The sequence below is a fragment of the Onychomys torridus genome, chromosome 7, assembly GCF_903995425.1.
Source record: "Onychomys torridus chromosome 7, mOncTor1.1, whole genome shotgun sequence".
In the NCBI taxonomy this organism is placed as follows: Eukaryota; Metazoa; Chordata; class Mammalia; order Rodentia; family Cricetidae; genus Onychomys; species Onychomys torridus.
The window spans coordinates 48,853,935-48,877,982 of record NC_050449.1 but is presented as its reverse complement, the minus strand read 5'-3'; the positions used below and the strand labels follow the sequence as shown (position 1 = coordinate 48,877,982).

Genomic DNA, 24,048 nt, shown 5'->3' with positions numbered 1-24,048 from the left:
AAGAGGATTACTGTCTAGTACAGGTATGACAAAATGAAAATGAGAATCTGCTTTCAGAAACTCTAACAGTCGTGAAGTTGATTCTGTCAGTACTTGTAGTTACTTTATATGAAGTCACTGAGTAGAAACAGGACAGGAACACAAGAGAAATAGAAGGCACAATTCCCTACCTTCAGGGTGCTTAGAACCCTAGTTAGGAGTCATACAGCATGTATATTAAAAATGATTTTACTACAGAAATCCATGCTAGTCACAGCTAATGCAATATAATTATGTGTGCATGTGGGAGAGTACGGAATGAGGGGGTGATGACGAGGTAGTTTGGAAGACTCTTTACAGAATAGAGAGGGTTTGTTGTGTTTTTGTGAAAGCATGGCTGCCAGAAGCTTGTCTGACACCAGTGTCTGTAGGCATCAGCATTTGTATTGGTGTGATAAAATGTGCTTCACTTTTAAAATTACTTATATCATCTAAAAGAACTTTCGTTCAGAAAACATGGAAATTCAGCCTTCACAAAGTGACTGTCTTCTGCTTAGAGCCCTAGAGTCCTGGTAGAATTGTAACCACATGTGGAGGTTCCCTTTCACCTCCTTATAAAATGTGGTAACTGAAATGCAAGGAGATTTTGACTGGCTTAAGGATGCAGGCTACTGAGAGCAAAGTTATACATGTATTTACTTTAAATGGTTATGTTGTACAATATTATTTTAAGGTGTGTTACTTTTGTTTATGTTGCATTTGTTTAACTCTGTGAAGCTGTGTTACTGTGCCTGTCTAAAACACCTGATGGTCTAATAAAGAGCTGAACGGCCAATGGCAAGGCGGGAGAGAAATAGGCGGGGCTGGCAGGCAGAGAATATATCTAGTAGGAGGAGGGATCAGGGAACGAGAGAGGAGGGGAAGGACTTTGGGGACCAGCCACCCAGCTACACAGCAAGCTACAAGTAAGATTTGCAGAAGTAAGGGAATGGGAAGAGCCCAGAGGCAAAAGGTAGATGGGATAATTTAAAGTTAAGGAAAGCAACCAGCCAAGCTAAGGCTGGGTATTCATAATTAAGAATAAGCTTCCATGTGTGATGATTTATTTGGGAGCTGGATGGCAGGCCCCCCAAAAAGAGACAAAAACAAACAACATTGTTATGTGCCTGTGTCAGCAAGAGCATGCGTGCTTGTTCTTCTGCTGCTTATTTCATGTGTGACACACAGGCTGCCGTGCTTGATTTGTTAATGCAACATGAACTTGACAAAGGTTGAAATGTCTGCTGAAATTTTTTCTTTCATATCTTATAGTAAATATATAAAATCTTTTCCAGTATTTTACTCTTCTAATATTTTCTCCTTCTCTTGTTTAAATTAAGGGATCCATAACTGTCACACTTTGTACTTGATGTTTATTAGGGCAGTAGATCTCATAATTTATCAAATTGAGCCAGCTTCTTATTACTGTAAATCTTCTATAACTCTTAACATAGAGTAATGGTGGGCACTTAATTTTAAAGACACCTCAAAAGCTGGGCTTGATGTCCCATGTCCAAAGACACATGAAGTATAAAATCTTGAATTTGAATTAAAGTTTATGCAGAAGATCACTTCCCTTTAAAGGAGTTTAGAAGATAACCATTGTTGATTGTTATATTAATCAGCTTGCACTTTTGTAGCTTACTACTTCTTTTTCTTTTAGAACCTTTTGCCCAGAGTAGCAGCTAAACTTGATGTTGCCCCAGTTTCTGACATCATTGAGATCAAATCACCTGATACATTTGTGAGAACTATCTATGCAGGTAAGTTCCAAGGAAGATAATTAATCAACATGCTACTTTTTAAAAGTATGCAATCTTAAAAATAGATTTGGAAGCAAACCATATGATTAAATGGATCATCTTAAATGTTTCTGAGAAATGCTTTAGTTCAGAATTGCTACTATGCCATGACATGACATTCTGATTTGTCCTGTGCACAGTGCTTTTATACTGGCCTTTGAGTTTATGGAGTGAGATCTTTCCCCCCAGTGGTTAATAAAAATTAAGTTTGCCACCCATATATATCTTCTTTAAATTAAGATGTAATTACGTCACTTCTCCCCTCCAGTCACTACTGTGTCAATTCCTCTTCACTCTCACATTGACAGTCTGTTTTTCTTTATTGTTGTTACACACATGCATGAATATATGAATACAACCTGCTGAGTCTGTTTGGTTTGCTTGTGTGTATATGATTTCTGGGCTGGCTACTTTGCATTGGATAGCCAATTATATTGGATAACCAATTACAGGGTCCATCTCTGGGAGAGACTAATTAGTTGCCTGTAATTCTTTCTCCTTGTCACATTAGCATGTCTGTTGCTATTGTCATGTTCAGTTCTTGTTTAAGTAGCTATATTTTGAAAGTAGTACCTGGAAAGGCAAAATATTTTAAAAATAGTATTCTCAGTCTTTGCTTTCTAGTTCCATGTGCACTAAACAATTCATTTTAGCATCTCTTTAGTTGATTGATCATTTCTAAACACACTGATCTCGAATGGGGCTGGGGAAGGAGTTGATTTCTTTGTTACTGCCTTTGTTCTGGTTAAAGTTGTATGTTTCAGTGCAATTGGTTGATTCTTAAATCAGACCTGTATTCTTGAGTAATATTCAAGGGGAAGTTTTTGATCATGGTGTCAGTCACTCCTAACGTGATGGCTAGTCTACATGAAATGTCTCTAATACTTTTAAAATTTTGGTTCCTCTGAACTTGTTCTTTATGCCCTGCCATGCTTTCATATAATCTTCTTTGGTACGTATAGCAGTTACATGTGTATTAAGGCAGAGCAGCTTGTATTTTTAGATTACTGATTGAGTTGGTTTGGGAGAAAGGAACGTCATTCCTGCTTGCTGCAGAGGAGGTGTGCATTCCTCCTCTGGCCACCTGCTTGCGTGTGTTGATTCCAGGCATATCAGTACCTCTCTCTCTTTAAAAGACATTCAGACTTGTACAGATGTCCCTGGTGAAGTTGTTCACTGTTGTGCTCCTCTCTTCCTCTATTAGCAGAGGTAGGAAACAGCTGATCCATAATTATTTTTTGCCTCATCTTCATAAAGTAAATTTTGAGCCTGAGAGGAATACTTTTGCTCTTCCTTCTTCATAATAAAATTTGTGTTTCAGGAAATGCGTTATGTACCGTGAAGTGTGATGAGAAAGTGAAGGTGTTTTCTGTCCGAGGAACTTCTTTTGAGGCTGCAGCAACAAGTGGAGGTAGTGCTGGTTCAGAGAAAGGTAAGTGTGCACTTGAGCCTGTTGATAGGCTGGCCTTTGTTTCTTCAGTCTGTAGATTTTATTAGAATCAGAGACAGCCTCTCATTTGATTTCTAGTGCAGAGTAAAAATTCAACTGACTTGTATTCCAAGGTTATATAAATAATTATAACTTACGCCTGTTTCACATCCTCTTGGTACAAGGATAACCACTTAGGTAGATTGAAAGTAGGAGAGAGGACCAATTAAGATTAATCTGTTACATTTGTGTTATGACTTTTTTATTTTCATTATTGTTTCCTATTTTGATATTTGAGTGATTCAGTATAATAACAGAATGTAATAACAGTAAAAATAGGGTTACATTTTAAGATGTCTGGCATCTTATTTGAGCACTAGAGAGAATGGTTATTCTGGTTTTTACAGATGAATTTAGGAGCAGTAAATGACTTCCCAAAAGAATCTTGTCCCCTTAAACCTTTATAATTAAAGAAAATGAAATTGGGAACATGAAAATGAGTGAACTTAAATTTCCTAGAATTGGATGTTTGTGTGTTTGTCTTAAAAATAATTATTACCATATTGCTTGAAGTCATTCTCATTTTCTAATTCTATTTATCAATGTGTGCAGCACCAAGTTCCTCACCAGTGGGAATATCAGAGTGGCTTGACCAGAAACTGACAAAAAGTGATCGACCGGAACTAACTGGTGCCAAAGTGGTGGTATCTGGTGGTGAGTGCAATAGTAATTTAAAAGATAACATAAGCTATACACTACAGACTTCATTTAAAAAAAAAAAAAAAAAAAAAAGAATTTTTTATTTAGTTTTTGGTGGTGCTGGGGAAGGAACCCAGGGTCTTGCACTGTTGAGCTGAATCTGTAGTCTGGAGCATAGGGTTTCTGTTTTGTTTTGATTTTTCTTTCTTTTTTTTGCTTTTAAAAAATTATTTATTTTTATTTTATATCCACTAGTGTTTTGCCATGGGTTTCAGGCCCCCTGAGACTGGAATTAAAGACAGTTTTAGCTGCCTTATAGATGCTAGGAATTGAACCTGCGTCCTCTGGAAGAGCAGTCAGTGCTCTTACCACTGAACCATCTCTCCAGCCCCTTAATTTTTCTTTCCAAGTGTCAGAAGTTGGTAAGTTGTAAATATTAGTCATATTTTACCAGGAATATGTAATTATGACCATAGTAAGGATTTGGGCTCCCTGTCATACATCTGTCAATGGCATCTGGGAGCAGGGCACAAATCTCAGTCCATACCTCTGCCACATGGTGTTTTTGTTTTTCAGACTTCTGGGTGGTTTTCTTTGGCATTTGATTGGCTTCTGAATTGTGGAAAAAGTGATTGGAATCTCGAATTTCTCTATAAATCCCCTGCTTTATTCTACTTTCAAGGGCTTTCAGTGTTATACAGGTCTCTGTAGATGACAATTGGGAAGCCCTTCACAGTTAATGTCAGGACCTGAATGTGGCATAAGACTTACTTTTTTTGTTTTTTCGTTTTTTTTTTTTTTTTTTTGGTTTTTCAAGACAGGGTTTCTCTGTGTAGTTTTGCACCTTTCCTCGAGGCTGTCCTCGAACTCACAAAGATCCACCTGCCCCTTCTTCCCAAGTGCTGGGATTAAAGGCATGCGCCACCACCGCCCAGTTTGGTTTTTTGTTGGTTTTTTTTTTTTGTTTTTTTTTTTTAAGATTTATTTATTATGTATACAGAAGAGGGCGCCAGATCTCATTACAGATGGTTGTAAGCCACCATGTGGTTGCTGGGAATTGAACTCAGGACCTTTAGAAGAGCAGTCGGTGCTCTTAACCACTGAGCCATCTCTCCAGCCCTTGTTTTTGTTTTTGTAAGACAGGGTTTCTCTGTTTAGTTTTGGTGCCTGTCCTGGATCTCATTTTGTAGACCAGGCTGGCCTCGAACTCACAGAAATCTGCTTGATCCCGAATACTGGGATTAAAGGCTTGCGCCATCACCACCTGGCAGGCTTAACTCTTTTTGTATATTATGCTCCTTTATAGTTTGTTGACTATGACTTTTTGAGAAAATAAGGATTGATATGATTTTAAAATCTTTCCAAATTGAACATTAAACAAAATAGTTGATGTTCCCAGTGCCCATCTATTGCTCAAGTGGTATTCAGAGGGAGCAATTTAATATTTTGCAAAGATGTTTGTCTTGTTTATTGGTTTGTATATTCAGGAAATATTAGACCATATCTGTTCTATGGTGGGCTTGATGCATTTTCATTTCCTGGAGAAATAAAACCAAAAAGTAGAATATGTTTGCCCTTAAGGAATTTGAAATCTAGCAGGAAGTTCCATTCAGTCATGCAGGGACTATTTACCAAGTTCTAGTAAGAGTTTTCTAATACCACATATAGAGCAGTGACCTAGAGACTGTGGATCTTGCTCTTGGACTTAAAGTGTTTCCGTTATAGTGGAGAAACGGCAAGCATCACAGTGTTCTTTATGTAGTTAATTAACTTCAAAGCTGTATGCTTCATAGATGTTAAAAAAGACTTTGTGGAGGAGGTGGTATGCTTTATGTGGCAGTGTGTAATATGGGCATTCAGTTGGGCCTATAAAATGGCAAACATTTCACAGAGTGCAACCTGTATATACCTAATTTCATTTTTTCTTTTTTAATGAGGTCGGGGCTTGAAGAGTGGAGAGAACTTTAAGCTGCTATACGACCTGGCAGATCAATTGCATGCTGCAGGTAAAGGCATGATGTTCTCTTTTTGCTGGAAATATTTTTCATTATTTCATTTATATAATTCCTCCAAAGCTTCAGGTTATTTTGTTTTCTATGGTTTTCAGTTTTTCTTCCTCTTATTTATTGACTTGGCTTTTTTGTTTAACTTTATTATCATTTATCAGTTATACAAAATAACATTTGGTTGTGGCATTTCTATTCATGTGCATAGCATATTTTGGTCATATTTACCCTGATTACTTACTTCTTTTCTGCCTTCTTCTTTTCCTTTTTCTCTGTCCATGTAGTTCCCTTCTACTTCCATGTCTTTGTTTTTTCAATCTAGATTCTTCATGAGAGAAAACAAGATACTTGCTTTTCTGTGTCTGACTTACTTTGCATTACATGAGTTCCAGTTGTGACCATTATTTCAGTCTTTCTGCAGTGGTTTTCTTAGTCCCCCAATAAGTGCTGAAACAGTTCAGTAAAGGGGTATCCTAGTAATTTTTAAAGAGTGTGTGGCAGTTTGAAATTTGCCAAATCTTGGGGATCTCTCTAGTTTGATTTTTAAAGTACTGAAATGCCAGCCTCACAGCCTACTGCAGACCTCCTACTAGCTGTTCCCCAACCTCCTCCCTTTCTCTGATTCTGTGTGACTTACATACACAATACTAAGTAAATCTACTTCTCTTGACTCTGAGAAAGAACTGGAAAAAATGATAAATTTAAGAACAAAAACATGGGAGCAGAAATGACTGCATCTTACCAACAGAGTAAACTGAGGAAAGAACCTCTGAGCTTGAGGATATGCCACAGACATGGTTAACGCTAAAAGCAAAGAGAAAAAAGAGCTAGAAAACAACAATAAAATATCCAGTACCTAGGACACACCTCCAAAAAATACAAGTAACGTGATGTAAAGTAAAAAGTAACTACAACTGAGGAATAGTGGGTATAATGTGGAGGTGGGAGGAAAGAACAGGAGTGGTTGATACAATGAAGCCTGAGAAGTTCTCTAAATTCACATCACACCCAAGCAAAGATCTCGGAAGCTCAGAAAACACCAAATGTGTTTGTAATTTGCAAGCTAGAACAAGTCAAAGATGAAGATAAAAATCCTGAAAGAAACCATAGTGGACAAAACAAAAAGGTCATACCATAGCAAAGATAAGAAATGCATTCCAGAGGCTGGAGAGATGGCTCAGTGGTTAAGAGCACCGACTCCTCTTCCGGAGGAGTTCAATTCCCAGCATCCACATGGCAGTCAACAATCGTCTGTAACTCCAAGATCTGATACCCTTACACAGACATACATGCAGGCAAGACAAATATATGAAAAAAAAAAAGAAATACATTCCACTTTTCTTCAGAAGCCGTGTGAGTAAGATGAGAATTGGATAAAAAGCTTCAAGTGTTGACAGGAAAACTGCAGCCACCTAGAATTCTGTACCCATGGAATTATCTTTAGAAGTAAAGAGGAAATAGAAAACTCTAAAAAAAAAAAAATCTGTTAGAGATTTACCTTGCAAGAAATGCTAAAGAGGGAGGGAGGTGAAACTGGTTGGTATGTAAAATAAATGAAAAAAAATGTTAATTAAATTTTAAAAAAGGAAATCATACAGAATTCTGAAGAAAGGAAGAACTGCTAGGGTCAAAAGAGTAAAGAGAATCAAAAGGCATGAATAAATAAAAAATGTGCTTTTCTTATTAATCTAACAAGTAATAGTGTAGTCAAAATAATAGACAGTGATGTGGTCAGTTACTTATGTGCGTGTAAGCATTTGTATTAGCTCATGGGTAGGTGAAATGAGTGACAGTACTACCAGGGAGCAGCAGGAATAGGATTCTGGGGTTATCCTACGATGGATGCACACCCTGAAGTGGTGCAGTGTTACTTGAAAGTGGAATTAGAGTAGGTGTCAATTGCCAACTCCAGCAGTCACTACAAAAATGAAAAAGAAGTAAGGAAAGAGAAAAGATAAATTATATAAAATTAGTTAAAGAAAAACACAGAAAATGTAAAAGATAAGGGGCAACAAATAATTTAGATACCAGTCAATCCAAGATTGTCAATAATCATTTTGAAAGTCAGTGATCTAAATGCATCAATTAAGAGATTGTCAGAGTAGATGGAAAACCAAGACTTAAATTATTTCTTGTCTACAAGAAACTCATTTTAAATATAGAAGTACACTAGCAGGCCAACACAAACTACCTCAATGGGAAAAGAAGGGGAAAAAGTAAAAGTTGGAAGAGAAGGGATGGGAGGTTTAAGAGGGTATTAAGGGTGAGTTGAGGGGGAATGATTATGTTCAAAATACACTGAGTGAAATTCTCAAAGAATTACACACACACACACACATTGATTAACCCTAGTTGAAAAATATTAAGCTGATCATAGTGTCACTTGCCTTTAATCCCAGCACTCAGGAGGCAGAGGCAGGTAGATCTCTCTGTGAGTTCAAGGCCAGCCTGGTGTACTGAGTGAGTTCCAGGACAGCCAAGACTACAAAGAGAAACCTTGTCTTGAAAAAGCAAAAAACAAAACAAAAAATTAAGACTGTGCCAGCTTAATAGCAAAGAAAATCATCAGAGATGAGGAAACATTACATAATATTTAAAGAGTCATTTCTCTGAAGACATGGCAAGCCCTAATGTATAATTGTCTAAAAACAGTATCCAGATAACTGAGGCAAAAGATGTTGGATTGAAGCTTGGTACACTGCATGCCTATAGTCCTAGCATTGCAGAGGCTAAAGCAGGAAGACCCTTTCTCCCAGGAGTTCAAGACCAACTGGGTGACTGTTAGTTACTTTGTTGTGGCTGTGAAGAAGTGCTGATAAGAACAACTTCAGGAAGGGCATATTTTAGCTCTCAGTTTCAGGGGATATAGTCCGTCATGGCAGGGAGATAAGGTAGGGGGAGTAGAGTGGTTGGCCACATTGTGTCTGTAGTATAGAAGTAGAAAGTGATGGATGCTGCTGCCCTGCCCAGCCCATGAAATGGTACCATCCACATTTAAGGTAGGTCTTTCCCTTTATTTACCTAATCTAGATAATATATCTCAGATACACCCAGAGAACTGTTTCCATGGTGGTTCTAAATCCCATCAAGTTGATAGTCTAAGTTAAACATCATAGCAATATAGCAAAATGTCTCATAAACAGACACAAGGGGATGGGAAAAATACTGAGTCAAGAAGTGTTTGCTGAGGAGTTGAGTTCAGAACCCCTACACCTACTTACAAAGTTGGGTGTGGTGGACGGATGCTCTGGTGAGGTGTGAGCAGGGGAATCCTGAAGACTTGCTGACCAGTTGGCCTAGCCAAATGCTGCACTCCAGGATCAGTGAGGAGACTATTTCTCAAAAATAAGACGGAGAGGGGCTGAAGAGATGGCTCATTGGTTAAGGAGCACTAGCTTCTCTTACAGAGGACTCCAGTTCGGTTCCCAGCACCCACATAGCAGATTCACAACCATCTGTAACTCCAGTTCCAGGAGATCAGTGCCCTCTCTGGTGTCTAGGGCACTACACAGAAGTAGTGTATAGGCATGTGGTCAAGCAAAACACCCATACACACAAAACAAAAATGAAAAATAAAGCTAAAAATTACACACACACAAATGATGGAGAGCGATAGAGGAAGATAGAGTGAACCTCTGTCCTTTATCACACATGTACTTGTGCACACAAATACTCATATCTGGGAACACACAATTTTTTTTTAAGATGATTTATTTATTTAGAAGAGAACATCAGACCTCACTGCAGATGGTTGTGAACCATCATGTGGGTGCTGGGAATTGAACTCAGGACCTCTGGAAGAACAGCCAGTGCTATTAACCTCTGAGCCATCTCTCCAGCCCCCACACAAATTTTATTTGTTTGTTTGTTTATTTATTTATTTTTGGGTTTTTCGAGGCAGGGTTTCTCTGTAGCTTTGGTGCCTGTCCTGGACTAGCTCTGTAGACCAGACTGGCCTCGAATTCACAGAGATCCACCTGCCTCTGCCTCCTAAGTGCTGGGATTACAGGTGTGTGCCATCACCGCCTGACACAAATATTTTTAAAGAGAAAACAATTGATAAGATCCAAGAAGAAATAGATAAATCTACTAGTAAAGTTCAGTGATTCTATCAGAAATGTATAGAACAAAACAGGGAAACTCAGTTGAACTCAGCAGTTAGCTGGATTGAATTAACATCTATGGGTGTCTTTGTTGCCCAACAGCAAATTCTCAAGCTGACAGGAATATTCACCAAGGAAGAGCACATTTGGGACCATAAACACCTTCATAAATGTAAAGGAATAGGGAATCATACAATGTCTGTTCTTAGACCACAGTGAGCTTGAGCTAGATGTCAGCAACTAAACATAACTAGAAAATTCCAAGACATATCTCCATGATTAAATAGCGTGTTTCTACGTAACACATGAGTAAAGGAAGACACCTCAAGAGAAATATTTTGAACTGAATGAAAAAAGTGTATGGTGCAGTAAAAACAGTGCTTGGATGTGGGGGAGGAGGTGGCTCCCTAGTACTGGAATTGAACTGAGGGCCTCTCATATGTTAGGCAGATGTTCCACCATTGGGCAATATCCACATGCCCCTACCTTTTATTTATTTGTTTGTTTTTAAATTTCAAATATTTGAGACAGTCTCACTGCCTTGCTCATGCTAGCCTATGATCCTTTTGCCTCAGCCTTCCATGTGCTGCAAGTATGGACCTGTACCAATAGGATAAGTTCTTGTAGGGAAATTTCTAATATTAAATATGTATCAGAAAAAAAAGTGATCTAAGTTTAATTATCTGAGCTTCTAAAGAAACCAGAACAAGGAAAATAAATTAATGCAACAGTAGACAGAAGAAATATTTGAGTCCCTTTCTTCCCCCTCTACAGAAGGGGTGGTTCCGCCCCAAGAGTAGATCTTGTGGAGAGAAAACCAGTTACATTTTATTTATTAATTTGAGATACTTTACTAAACCTCAATCTTGTGTTAAATATGACTATCTGATAATAATAGGTAATGATATTATACAGCATTTCCTTAAATACCATGAAATTAGTATGTAAAGGAACATTGTATAGTATTTCTTAAGTAGATTATAATGTGGAGTTTATGAATGCTTTTTTGATAAAAGCAAATGTCAGAAGCCAACCAAATTAAAAAATTGAAATTTTGTGCCTGAAGTGGTGTGGTGGTGCATGCTTTTAAACCCAGCACTCAGGAAGCAGAGACTGGAGAATCTCTGTGAGTTCAAGGTCAGTGTGATCTGCATAGTGAGTTCCAAAATAGCTAGGACTACATAGAGAGACCCTGTCCCAAAAAGGGGGGTGATGGTGGTTGAAAGATGGCTCAGCTGTTAAGAGCATTAACTGCTCTTCGAGAGGACCAGGGTTCAATTTCCAGCACCCACATGGCAGCTCAGAACTGTCCAATGCAGTTGTAAGGCATCCGACACTCTCACACAGACACATGCGCACATAAAATTAAATAAATAAATAAATTTAAGAGAAGAAAAAGAAATTTGTGGAAGTTATTTTGAAAAAATGCACTTGTACTTATTGTTTAGAATTCTTAATCAGTTAGAGGATTTTTTTTCAAAAGTGAGTCCTTTATACAATAATTTCTGACTACAATATTAGGATGTTTTGTAGTTGTTGGTGAATATCTCACTAGCTGAATAATAGAGCTTGAAAATAATGACATTTCCTGCCCTTTTAGTTGGTGCTTCCCGTGCTGCTGTTGATGCTGGCTTTGTTCCCAATGACATGCAAGTTGGTCAGACAGGAAAAATAGTAGCGCCAGTAAGTATTGCAATAAAATACGCCCTGCAGAATTCTGTAGGGATCAGCACTGTATGTATTTGTTGGACAATAATTTCAGTGATTTATATCTTACTCAATGATCCTATACAGCTAGCCATTATGATGGTGAATGTGTCCTCACAAAGTGTGGAGTTTTTTGGTCTTAATAAAATGCTTAGCATTTTAAATTAGGAATTGCTTTGCACAATGATTTGAAGCAGTATGAAGTCGTAATGCTTGTTGTCTTGTATTTGTAGTGTGGTAGAGCTAGTAGGACTCCATGCTTGACAAGTGCTGTTCCACCGAGTTACACCCTAACTTACTTTATTATGGTTTTTGTAAATTAACATTGATTATATTTATTGTCCATAAAGTCTTTTAAGTATAAAAACCGGACAGTTAGCCTATTTTAATTGAGCCTATTTTAGTTAGGCTTTTGTCATAGAAGCTACTAATGACTGTTGTAGTCTTATGTGCTCCTGAATACCTACTTTAGTTCTATATTTTTATCTATTTGTATAAATTTCAGGATATTTTGATTCCTACTGCTCGAGTATTCCTTTCTGCCAAGAGGATGAGACAGAATCTGTCTGTAGTCCAGGTCAAGAGTTTGGCAGTCTTCTTGCTTTAGCCTCGCAAGTGCTGAGGTTTCAGGAGTAAGCCCCCACACCCAGCCAGATCGCATATTCTAAAAGTCTTTGCAAAACTTAAAAGGGAAGTTTAGGAAATGTTGAATTGAAAGTTGAATCTTTTAAAGCATTTCTTGTTTCTTAAACTTCATGTTTCTTAAATAATATTTTTCAACCAGTTTAAATTTGTATTGTATGAGGAAAATATTTTTATGTAACTCAAAAAAATGGTTTTTTGTCATTTCAAAACAAGATTCAATATCATGTTCATTAAACTCTCCTATTACCTTGGTCTATAAGATGATGACTTCAAATAGTCATCTCTTTTTAAATTTTTTTCATACAAAATATTTTGATCATGTTTCCCGTCCCCACCTCCTCCCAACTCTTTAAGGCTTATCTTTGAAGCTTGTTTTGAAATACCTATTTTGTCCTTCTAAAGTTGGGTCATTTATCTTTTTATTGTCTCTTTCTGGAACTTTATATAGTTTGTATACAAATTATTTTTCAGATCTGTACTGTGAATTTTTTCCCATGCTAGGACTTTCCTATTTTTCTTTTGATGAGCAGAAATGTTTCATTTTTGACAAAGTTCAGTGAAGCAATCTTTCTTCTTTTGGTTAATATATTTTGTGTTACTTAGCTTACTTGAAGTCAGAGAACATCTCGTACTGAGTATAGGCACTAAAACTATTCATAAATTAAGTCAAAGCACTGTGTGACTGACTTGCTTGTCATACCACATTAGTCTGGCTGTGGAAGTGGATTTATTGAGCAGATGAGCTGGAGCCTTCCATGACATTTAATTAGGTGTGGCACACATATATTTTTTGTGGAAATCTTGCGTGTACAGTTTTATGTGAGTAGACACATTCAGGCTTGAATTCATAAAAGATCAACAGCTTCCTAATCAAAACTACTTTTATAAGAAATTCAGTGTGTACTATACCCTGAAGTAGCGTTCAGAAGGGGGCATTCATAGTTATTAAACAGGAGCAGAGGGCAGGGAGTGGCTGGTGGCATCCTTTCTTGTATTGGAAACAAGTTTCATACAGCCAGCTTTATTCAGCTTTACTCTTATAGAACTATTGAATTTTGCTCATAAGGAGAGTAAACATTAAATGCTTTGAAGACTTTAACATAACTCATGCAACCCTTCAGGGAATTCTAATGTATTACCTCTCTAGTTGAGCATTGTGTTAGTACCTTTTCTTGTTGCTGAGACAAAATAGTGGACAAAAGCAACTGAAAGAAGGATAGTTTAGGGGTACAGTTTAGGGGTACAGTCCATTATGATGAGGAAGACATGACAAGAGCTTAATAAAGTCACATTGAGTCCAGTCAGGAAACAGAGTGAACACTGGTGCTCGGCTCACTCTCTTCTTTTCATTCTGTTGGGAACCTTGGCCTGTGGAATAGCGCCCATGTTCAGGGTGGGTTTTCCTACCCTGCTAAGCCTTTCTGGAAATACCCTCAAAAGCACTCAGAGAGGCATGTTTTTGTCTCAGTGGTGATTTTAAGTTGACAATGAGGATTGGCCATTACAGGCATAGATGTATGTGCATATATGTGTGTGTGCGTATGTGTGTGTGTTCATATACACATACACCATAGTTGTTTTTTTTTTTTTAATTAAGAAATTTTCTATTCACTTTACATACCAACCACAGATCTCCCCCCTCTTCCCTCTTCCCACCCCCTAGCCTTTCCCCCAATCCACTCCCATCCCCACATTTTCCAAGTCAAGGTCTCCCATGGGGATTCAGCAGAGCCTGGCACACTCAGCTGAGGCAGGTCCAAGCCCCTTCCTCCTGCACCGAGGCTGTGCAAGGTGTCACACCCTAGGCACTGGGCTCCAGAAAACCCACCCATACACCAGGGATGGATCCTGATCCCCCTGCCTGGGGGGCCCCCCAAACAGTTCAAGCCAAACAACTGTCTCTCATATCCAAAAGGCCTAGTCTAGTCCTGTGGGGGCTCCACAGCTACTAATCCACAGTTCATGGGTTTCCACAAGTGTGACTGGTCATCCCTGCACGTTTTCCTATCATGATCTCGATGTCCCCTGCCCACAGAATCCCTCCTCTCTCTCAGATTGGATTCCTGGAGCTCAGCCTGGTGCCCGGCCATGGATCTCTGCATCTGCTTCCATCAGTCACTGGATACAGGCTCTGTGATGACAGTTGGGGTATTCATTACTCTGGTCACCAGAGTAGACCAGTCCAGGCATCATTGTCAGTAGTCCAAGGTGGGGTCATTCTTGTGGATTCCTGAGAACTTCCCTAGCACCCTGCCTCTTCCTGTTCCCATGGTGTCTTCATTTATCATGGTATCTCTTTTCTTGCTCTCCCACTCTGTCCCTGTTCCAGCTTGACCCTCCCATTTTCTTATGTTCTCATCCTCCATTCTTTGCCCTCTATTACCCCTCCTCTCACTTCTAAAACCTTTTTTAGAAAACAATCAATTTGCAGTTTTCAAGTATAGAACAAAACTTTTGTGTGTGTGTGTGTGTGTGTGTGTTTGTGACCATTTGGGAGTAAGTTGCTGAGACAGTGCCCTTCCAGCTTCAAATATGTGCATTTTCCTACATAACCATAATGCAGCCTTTCAAATCAGAACATTAACACATAATACCATCTAGTCATCACACTCCATTTGGATTTTGCCTGTTACTTCATTAATGTCCTTTATAGAAAATGTCGCTAGTTTAGAATCACATATTGCACATACCTGGCATGTCCTTCAGTTCTAGTTTCTCAATCCTAGTTTCACATCATGAGGGACTTCAGGATTATAGGGCAACTATTGTATTACTGGCCATCTAGGTATTTTCTTGTAAAGTGTTATTGAAATCTTTTACTTTTATTAATTGAAGTGCTTGTTTTTATTACTGACTTGTGGAAGTTTTTTTTGTTTTTTTGTTTTTTTAATAAATTCAGGTAGTGACTTTCTTGTTCACTTTCTCTACTTCCATTGCGTGCCTGCCTATTTATTTTTCTGATATGATCTCTAATTGAGGAACTTCTTTGCTGTTTCTCATTTGCTGTAAGCTCTCATCATGAATGGAATTTCTGTGCAGAGTCTGTGGTTTTCTCTCATGGTTCTCTTCTCTGGAACTTTCTCCACACTTCAGCTGGTGTCACAGCCACATACCTTCTGTGTATTTTCTTCAACCAGTAAGACTTCAGGTCTTCACCTAAAGGGCCTTTATCCCTGTGGAGAAATTGCAGATACCCCAGGTGAAAGGGGAGAAGTATGCTGAACTCATGTCTGCATGCTTCCCTCCTCTACAGAATTTTGACTCCTCAAATGCTACCTGTCAGTGTTGATATCCAGCATACTTAGAGTTGCTATCCATACTTGAACCTGGATTATAGTTATTTTAGCAGGATGGTAAGTCTGATAGGAGCTGTTCCTTAGAGCCATAAGGAGACCTAAGGCCCAGAATTTGAATGTATTACTTCATATCCTCACTGACTAGTGTGGAGTTGGTTATTATCACCCTAAATAATATCTTAATTAATGTTAATTAATATTGTATTAGGTTTTTTTCAGCCATATCCCACTATTGGCAAGAATTATACTTCTGAACATCCAAAAATCTCTCCCCACCTCCACCCATTTGAACTATGTACTATTAAATCCATCTCCACTAATACTAATGCAGCATTCTTTGTTTGTAACACAGCACATTCATTTATTCTTATCTAATGGGGCCATTTTGCCACCTTTGAACATTTCGAGGCTTATTTCTTTTCTCGTTTTGTTATTAGAAGATCCAGTAGTATTTTGACTTGTTGGCATTTTGTAACAACTGTGGAAAGTATCATCACTTTTTTTCTGATGGTGAGGAGCCAGAAGTTCCCTGCTTCAAGTAACAGAACATAGAAAGTCAATTTTGTTATCTGTACAAAAATAATTCTTTGCCATGCTTCCCGCCATGATGATAATGGACTAAACCTCTGGAACTGTAAGCCAGCCCCAATTAAATGTTTTCCTTTATAAGAGTTGCTATGGTTATGGTGTCTCTTCACAGCAATAAAACCCAACTAAGAAAAAAATAATTGTTTTATTTTTTAATTAGAGAAAGTATATAATTCCAGAAATAGACCTTGAATTTAGTTACATGGTTTTTTTGTCATTCACAACAATTTATAGTGTGAAACAGTTCCCAATGTCCTTATGACCTCACAGTCTTGCAAGATATAGAACTCCCCCGACCCCATTCAGAAGCCACTCGTTAGTTCCCAGCTTACTGTTATGACAATGACTTCTTTTTATTTCTAATTATCTTCTGATTTGGAGTTAATTTCAAATTTAGAAAAGTAAAACTAAATTGTATAGTGTGCATGTGTGTACGTACATGCTTATATTTTTCTCTGAACTGTTTTACATTAAGTAACATTGTGGGGTTTTGCTCCTAAATACCTCAGTGCATAATTGTTTCAGACTGAAATATTCTCATCTGAAATACAGTTACATTTATTTATTTTTTCCTATATTTATTACTTTGTGCATACATGGTCTGTTTGTGTAAGTAGATATCAGGAGTCTTCCTCTATCATTCTCTGCCTGGTGCTGCAGAGGCCAGAAGATGGCCTTGAATCTCCTCAGGCTGGAGTTACAGACGGTTGTGAGCAGCCATGTGAATGCTGAGGATGAATCTGGGTCCTCCAGAAGAGCAGCCAGTGCTCTGAACTGCTGTGCTGTCTCTCCAGCTCCAGCTCTAGTACAGTTATGTTTTATATCCCAATTTTGTTTGTGTTTTTATTCTAATTGTCTATATTTTAAATATTTATTTATGCGTTTTGTATATATGGGTGCTTTGTCTGCTTGTAAGTCTGCACACCAGAAGAGGACATCAGATCCCATTATGATAGTTGTGAACTGCCATGTGAGTGCTGGGAATTGAACTTGGGAAAAAAGTCCTCTGGAAGAGCAGCTAGTGCCCATAACTGATGAGTCATCTCTCCAGCCCCCATTTTCTGTATTTTAATACTCTAATTTTATCATTCATCTTCATATTTATTACTAATTCTGACCCCCCAGTACAGAATCTGCATCCATTGTTGTGCCTCTTCAGTCTGTGGTTTCCTGGTTGTGATGAACAGTAGAACTTGGTTCTTATTGGGCTTCATTCTTAGTCTTTCTCAGTATTTATGATCCTATTCCTTACCACCTATCTATGACAGGCAAGCTCTTCTAATCTCTTTGTTGTAGGTAGCACTTTAAATGGTTTTGAGAAAGTTCAGGTGGCAGATGAAGAAATATTGGAAAGTTATGTGGCCCTCTCTAGATGTGATCTACAAATTTGGCATTAGGTTTTCTAAAAGCCAGTTCATATTAGGAAACAAGATCAGTGCCCTGATTTATAGTGTCCCAAAGGTAAAACAAACTAATTGTACATGGGAAGTATCATTTGGCCTGGTATCAAGATCAAAGAGATATATCCCTTGAGTCCATATAAAGAAGACACTATTGATTGACATCCTCAACAATATCTTTACTATAAATAGGACAGTAGTTTTATAGGGTTGTTTTTATGATGCCCTACAGTGTGGGCCAATTGCATAGTAAGTGCATTTTCAAGAGGAACAGAATTTATTTAGTTCTGTGTCTGCTGTTGAGGCTTATGTTATAGTAAAACTGCAGGCTGGCAATTAAGTTATCAAACCCTTCTTCAAGTGAATTTTATTAGAAAGAATGGAGCTGAAGTCAGGTGATGAATGTATAGAGGTGCTAGCTCAGATCTGCCCCTCTGCAAGATAACTAGAGCCTAGAACACAGGGTAAAGACTACTGCCTAATTGGGATAAATAAATAGATAGATAGATAGATAGATAGATAAATGTAATGTGATGTACTTGCTATAAAAGCAAAAACCATACAAAATAAAGCCCCAGCTTATCTGTGTGTGTCAAGAGAAAAACATTATCCTTTCCTTGTTTGATGTGAATATTGTACCTGCTCTCTCTAGAGCTCATCATTCCTGCATTTATCTGGCAACCTCTTTTTCTCCCAAGCTGCCACCCTTTTCTCATCTCACAAGTCTAAGCCTGAAATGTTGTTTACACTTGCTCTGTGTACTTTACTTCCTATTATTTTCATCTAAAATTATATATTTATATAAATATATGGAACATAATATTGAAATAACACCCAACTTAAGAAGCAATGTTAAAACCAGATAGTGGTGGCACACGCCTTTAATCCCAGCACTCGGTGGATCTCTGAGTTCAAGTCCAGCCTGGTCTACAGAGCAAGTTCCAGCACAGCCAGTGCTGTTACACAGAGAAACCCTGTGTTGAAACACCTCCCCCCACCTCAAAAAAAAGCAGTGTTATTTGAAAGCCCCATGAATCTTTTGCTTGAATATATAGTCTTTTCTGTCCTCAAAAGTAACTGTCATCCTAAATTTGATGATTATTTTTCTAATATACTTCATTTTTACTTTTACTATGTTTGTGCAAATCTCTAAACAGTATATGACTGAACTTTTCAATTTGAGTACTATATAGAGCTAGATAGAGTGATGCATGCCTATAATGCCAGCACTCAGGAGGATAGAGGCAAGAGGATTGTCATGAGTATTTTGATGCCAGCATAGGATATTAAGCAGGATTCTATCGAGGAGAAAGAAAGAAAGGGAAGGGGAAGGAAACCAGTTTGAATGCTGTGGATGATTCTCAAGTGTTGGAGAGACCCATCTTCTCAGCCTTTGAACTGTAGACTTTATGACCAACTTTGTTCACTTACTGAAGTGTAACATACTGTGTTATGATCTGCGTGCTATGACCTAAATATATTGGAGAGCACTAGTCACACAGTATTTTTTAAATATCAATAGCAACACACTATATGTGTTCTTTATAATCTTATTTTTGAGGTTTTTCTATGTGAATACAGGCAGGCTGTTTTTTGTTTTATTGATTCTACAATAGCCTGTTATATGAATATATCACACTTGACCCATTTTATAATAGATATTTTATGGATGGCTTCTGTGTTGAGGAGAGGGAGCTGTACTAACTGTTGAGTGGTATCAGGATAATTGAAAGCAAGGTGGTAGAGGGTCTCTCAGATCCAAAGAAGAGGTGATGGACTTCTTAGCTCCTGAAATACTAGAAATAAATGGCTGTTAACTATTGTCTAAAGCCTTGAGTCCAAAAGTGATAAGAAAAAACAATCTCAAATGGATATGTGTGTTCTCTTTGCTTGCAGTTATACAGTGTGGGCATAATACCAATCCTGTCTGGATAGTAGCTGAGAAACAGCTGCTGAGTTAATGGTATAGTCTCACTCAGATTCATAAGTACCTTAAATACACACTCATGTAAATTCTTAATGTGGGTTGTTTTTTTGAATAGTAGTGACACATGCATTATGAAATGCACAAATTGATCCTAGTCTGTGGGAAATAGAGGCAGGAGGATCAGGCTGTACATAATTCCAGGCCAGGCTGGACTGCATGAGACTCTATCTTTAGAGAGAGAGACAGAGACAGAGACAGACAGACAGACACAGACACAGACTAGATGCCAGTCAAACTGTCTGAGTTCTGCACCTAGCTTACCATTTGCTTTCTATTGACCTTGGATAAATCACTTAACCTTTTGTGCTACAGTTTCCTGAGATGTGTAATGGTGATAATAATCCTTGTTTCACAGAGTTGTAAATAATAAATGAGTTAATATATATAAAACAAGGTTAAATGAGAGATTGTGTGTGTATATGACACTTAAAACTGTGCCTGGCATGTTAAAATGCTATGCACTAGCTAATGTCACAATGACTATTACAGATTATTTTTTGTGTATGTATTATAGTATGTGTGTGTTGTACTATGTATTCACATGTGTTAACATATAGGGGTGTGCGTCCTACGTGTGCTTGTGGAGACCAGAAGAAGATATTGTCTGTTTTTCTTTATTGGTCTTCACCTTAACTTTTGAGACAGATCTTCTCAACTAAATCTGAAGTTCCCCTTTTCAATTAGGTTGGCTAGCCAGCAAGCAATCTGCCTGTATCCACTAACCAGTGCTAGGGTTACAGGGTGCATGGACTGTGCCCAGATTTTACATGGGTACTATGCATTTGAATTCAGATCCTCTTGCTTTTACAGCAAATGCTCTTACCCACTGGGTCACCTCCCAGCCCCTACAGATTCTTAAAAGATTTTGTTGTTGTTGAAATCATGAACAATCAATCATTAAATTATTTCTCTGGTATTTGTCAGGCTCATTGGATTTTATTATCATTTAATACTTGTTGGGTTCAGAGTTTTAGATTTATACTGAGACTAGATTTAATTAGTATGACTTTTTAAGTCTTGATGTACTTGGGAGAAGTTCCTTTTCTGGATTGCTCTCAATGATCTGTTTGATGGTGCTGACCTGACCTTTGCAGCTATCCAAACACATAAGCATGTCATGATCATTAGAGTCTACTATCTTTTGCCAGGGAGTGTGGTCCTTACACTTGGTGCAGCATCTTAGTAGGTGTGGATTACTTTGTCTGTATTTTGATATTTTCTTGACAGATCAACTTCCTGTTTATAATTTTGAGATTAAGTGAATAGAGTCAAAGTTACCAAATGAATAAGCAGTTTAGGAGAATTTACCAAGACAGTATATTTTGTTTCTGACCTTTGTTTTGAAAATTCACTAGTGTTGAAAAGTCAGTGTAGAAACAAACTTTATGGAGTTATTTGTATACAACTGGGAATGAGATTATGGGATAGGCTGTCCTCTAACTTGCTAAAAAGCTGAAGATTGACAACTGCTTTCATACTGCATTATCTAGCTTGGCTTTTAGCTGCAAGAGAACGGTGTTCACAAATTGATGTGCTTTTCCTTTGGGGTTGGTATAGAAGCATTAAATTGTACTAAAATATTCATATGTGAGTGCATTTGGCTGAAAGCAATTGATGTTCTGTCCCCAAGAGGACAAAGAGAAATGCTGTGTGGACCCACAGTCCAGAAAACACCCTAAGCATGCTTCTTAAAAGGTAATTACAAGGCCTGGATGATCAAAGCCCTTCCAGGGAATCTTAAGTGACAAAGAGAAGGTACAGCATTTGTAGGTTGTGGTTTGCATGTATATGTTGTTTGGTTGTGCAGTTGCCAAAAGTTAGCAGTTCTAGATATATCTTTGGTTTGTTTTCTCAGCTAAAATTTATCAAGCTGATTTTTTTTTACATTTATTCCAGAGGACTTGGATCAGTGGAATTTTTCTTTTTACCTATTGTCACTTTATTATATAAAGTTAAACTATTTTAATTTCAGACTATTGTATACATGCCCCTCTTTTCTGCCCCATTTATCTACTTAAAAGCATGCTACTGAATGATAGATTGACATGTCTTGTACATAGTCAACCTAATTTAACAGCTGACATGAAAATCAATTAGAGTAGATAGCAGATCTACTTCAGCCATCTTGATGTGGTAACTCAAAAGGAATAAAACTTCTAAATTTCCATTTTGAAAAACCAACACTGTGTACTTTGGGGGTCTTTCATAAAAAAATGAATTTATTTTTTTGTGCATGGTGTCAAGTTGATACGTGTGTATTTGAGTGTCAAAGAATATAAGACATATACCAGATGGAAATACAGCCAGTGGATTTAGCACATGTAATTCAGCTCTTGGATTTACTTTGAGGTCAAAATAATAAATACTAAAATGTACAAAAAAAGTTAAAGTTGAGTATGGTGCCGTTCGCCTGTAAGAGGCTGAAGCAGAAGGATTGCACACTCAAGGCTAATTTAGGATGCAGATCCAGGCCAGCTGCATCATCAAGCAACACCCATTCTCAGGAAACCAAAAGGAAAATAAATGTTAACAACTTGGTTTAACTATATGTTAATATTAGACTAACAGCATTTTGGAAATAGTTTTTCCCCCCAGAGGATGGAAGTATGTGTTCCATTTCCTTTCTTTGTTGTTTTGAGACAGGGTCTCAATGTATTGCCTTGACTGGCCTGGAGCATACTATGCGGACTAGGCTGACTTTGAATGTCTGGTGTTGGCCTTGAACTTGTAGCAGTCCTCCTGCCTCTATCACTTCAGGTGCTGTGACTGCAGGTATGTGCAACCAGCCCTGCCCATTTCCTTAAAGAGATTATTTTAAAGCAGTGGTTCTAAACCTGTGGGCAGTGACCCCCCCCCCCCCAGGAGTCTCATATCACAGGATATCTACAGTATGATTCATAACAGCAGCAAAATCAGTTACAAAGTAACATGAAATAATTTTACGGTTGGGGGTCACCACAACATGAGGAACTATATTAAGGTGTCTTAGCATTGGGAAGGCTGAGAACCACTATTACAGAGTTCAATGAGGCAGAATCTCCCAATCAGATTCAGAGCTTGTGTGTGAGGCTAGTCCGAGGAGCCTGCGTGTTCTGAGGATCCCTGCCTCTGTCTCCTGGGGCTGAAGTTACAGGTAGGCCACCATGACCACCTGGCATTTACATGGCTTTTTAGAGATCCAAACTCTATTTTTTTTTTATGTTTTAATTTTTTTTAGTTCGCGCTCCCCACCCCCCACCCCCAACAAGGTTTCTCTGTGTAGCTTTGGAGCCTATTCTGGACCTTGTTCTGTAGACCAGGCTGGCCTCAAACTCTGCCTCTGCTTCTCCAGTGCTGGGATTAAAGGCATGTGCCACCACTGCCCAGCTTTTTTTTTTTTTTTTAATTTATCTATTTATATTTTATGTATGACTGCTCTGCTTGCCAGAAGAGGGCATCAGATCCTATAGTAGCTGGTTGTGAACCACCATGTGGTTGCTGGAAATTGAACTCAGGACCTCTAGAAGAGCAGCCAGTGATCTTAACCTCTGAGCCATCTCTCTAGCCCCTCCAAACTATTTCTAATGCTTGTAAGGCAAGTGATTTAATTGCTGGACTATCTCCCCCTCCCCTGTTTCCCAAATTAAGTTTTTTGAAGGTGGAAAATTATATAAAGGTTTCAAGGGGGTAGCTTTTTTCTTTTTTTCTTTTTTTAAGGATTATTTATTATTGTTGTGTGTGTATGATGTATTATGTGGGCACACACCACAAGTGATATGTGGAGGTCAGAGGGCAACTGTGGAATTGGTTCTCTTCCTCTGCTTCTCCGTTGTTACTTGTAGATCTAGACCTAAGAGTGGAAGTGCTGGGTTGCACTGTGTGTAACTGCAAAACTGTTTCCTCCAGTTGCTTTGTAGCTCTTATGTGCTATTTTATAGAAATTGCCTGAGTATTGATAGATTAACCATCAAGAAAGCCTTTGTTAGCTGGGCTTGGTGGTGCGTACCTTTAATCCCAGCAGTCAGGAGGCAGAGGCAGATAAATCTCTGAGTTTCAGGACCAAACAGCCAAAGCTACACAGAGAAACTCTGGGTTGAAAAATTAAAAGAAAAGAAAAAGAAAGCCTGGCTTCTAGAAGTTTGAGGAGAGAATAGTTTGGTAAATGGTAAGAGTACTACTGCTTGGAGGTCAGGGCTTGGGTTCCAATGCCAGCTTTGTTTCCTGTAACCTAGATTTATTTTTATTGATTAAAATATATGACACAGTGGTCCTTTACAGCTCTCAGATTCTACAGATAAGTAAAATATTACATATTTTGACTTGGATCCATTAAGACATTTGCTGATAATAATTTTGGTGGTCAAAATAAACTTTATATGTGACTTCCTA

At 38.1% G+C, this 24,048-nt stretch overlaps 1 protein-coding gene across 1 annotated transcript in view; it reads left to right on the top strand.

The window, feature by feature from the left end:
• Etfa (electron transfer flavoprotein subunit alpha) overlaps nt 1-24,048 on the top strand; it is a 59,138-nt gene that overhangs the window by 16,533 nt on the left and 18,557 nt on the right. Inside the window, exons 5-9 of the mRNA XM_036193772.1 lie at nt 1,682-1,781; nt 3,142-3,252; nt 3,862-3,963; nt 5,886-5,954; nt 11,658-11,740. Of these exons, the coding sequence (XP_036049665.1) occupies nt 1,682-1,781; nt 3,142-3,252; nt 3,862-3,963; nt 5,886-5,954; nt 11,658-11,740 (465 nt within the window). The remainder of the gene's footprint in view (nt 1-1,681; nt 1,782-3,141; nt 3,253-3,861; nt 3,964-5,885; nt 5,955-11,657; nt 11,741-24,048) is intronic.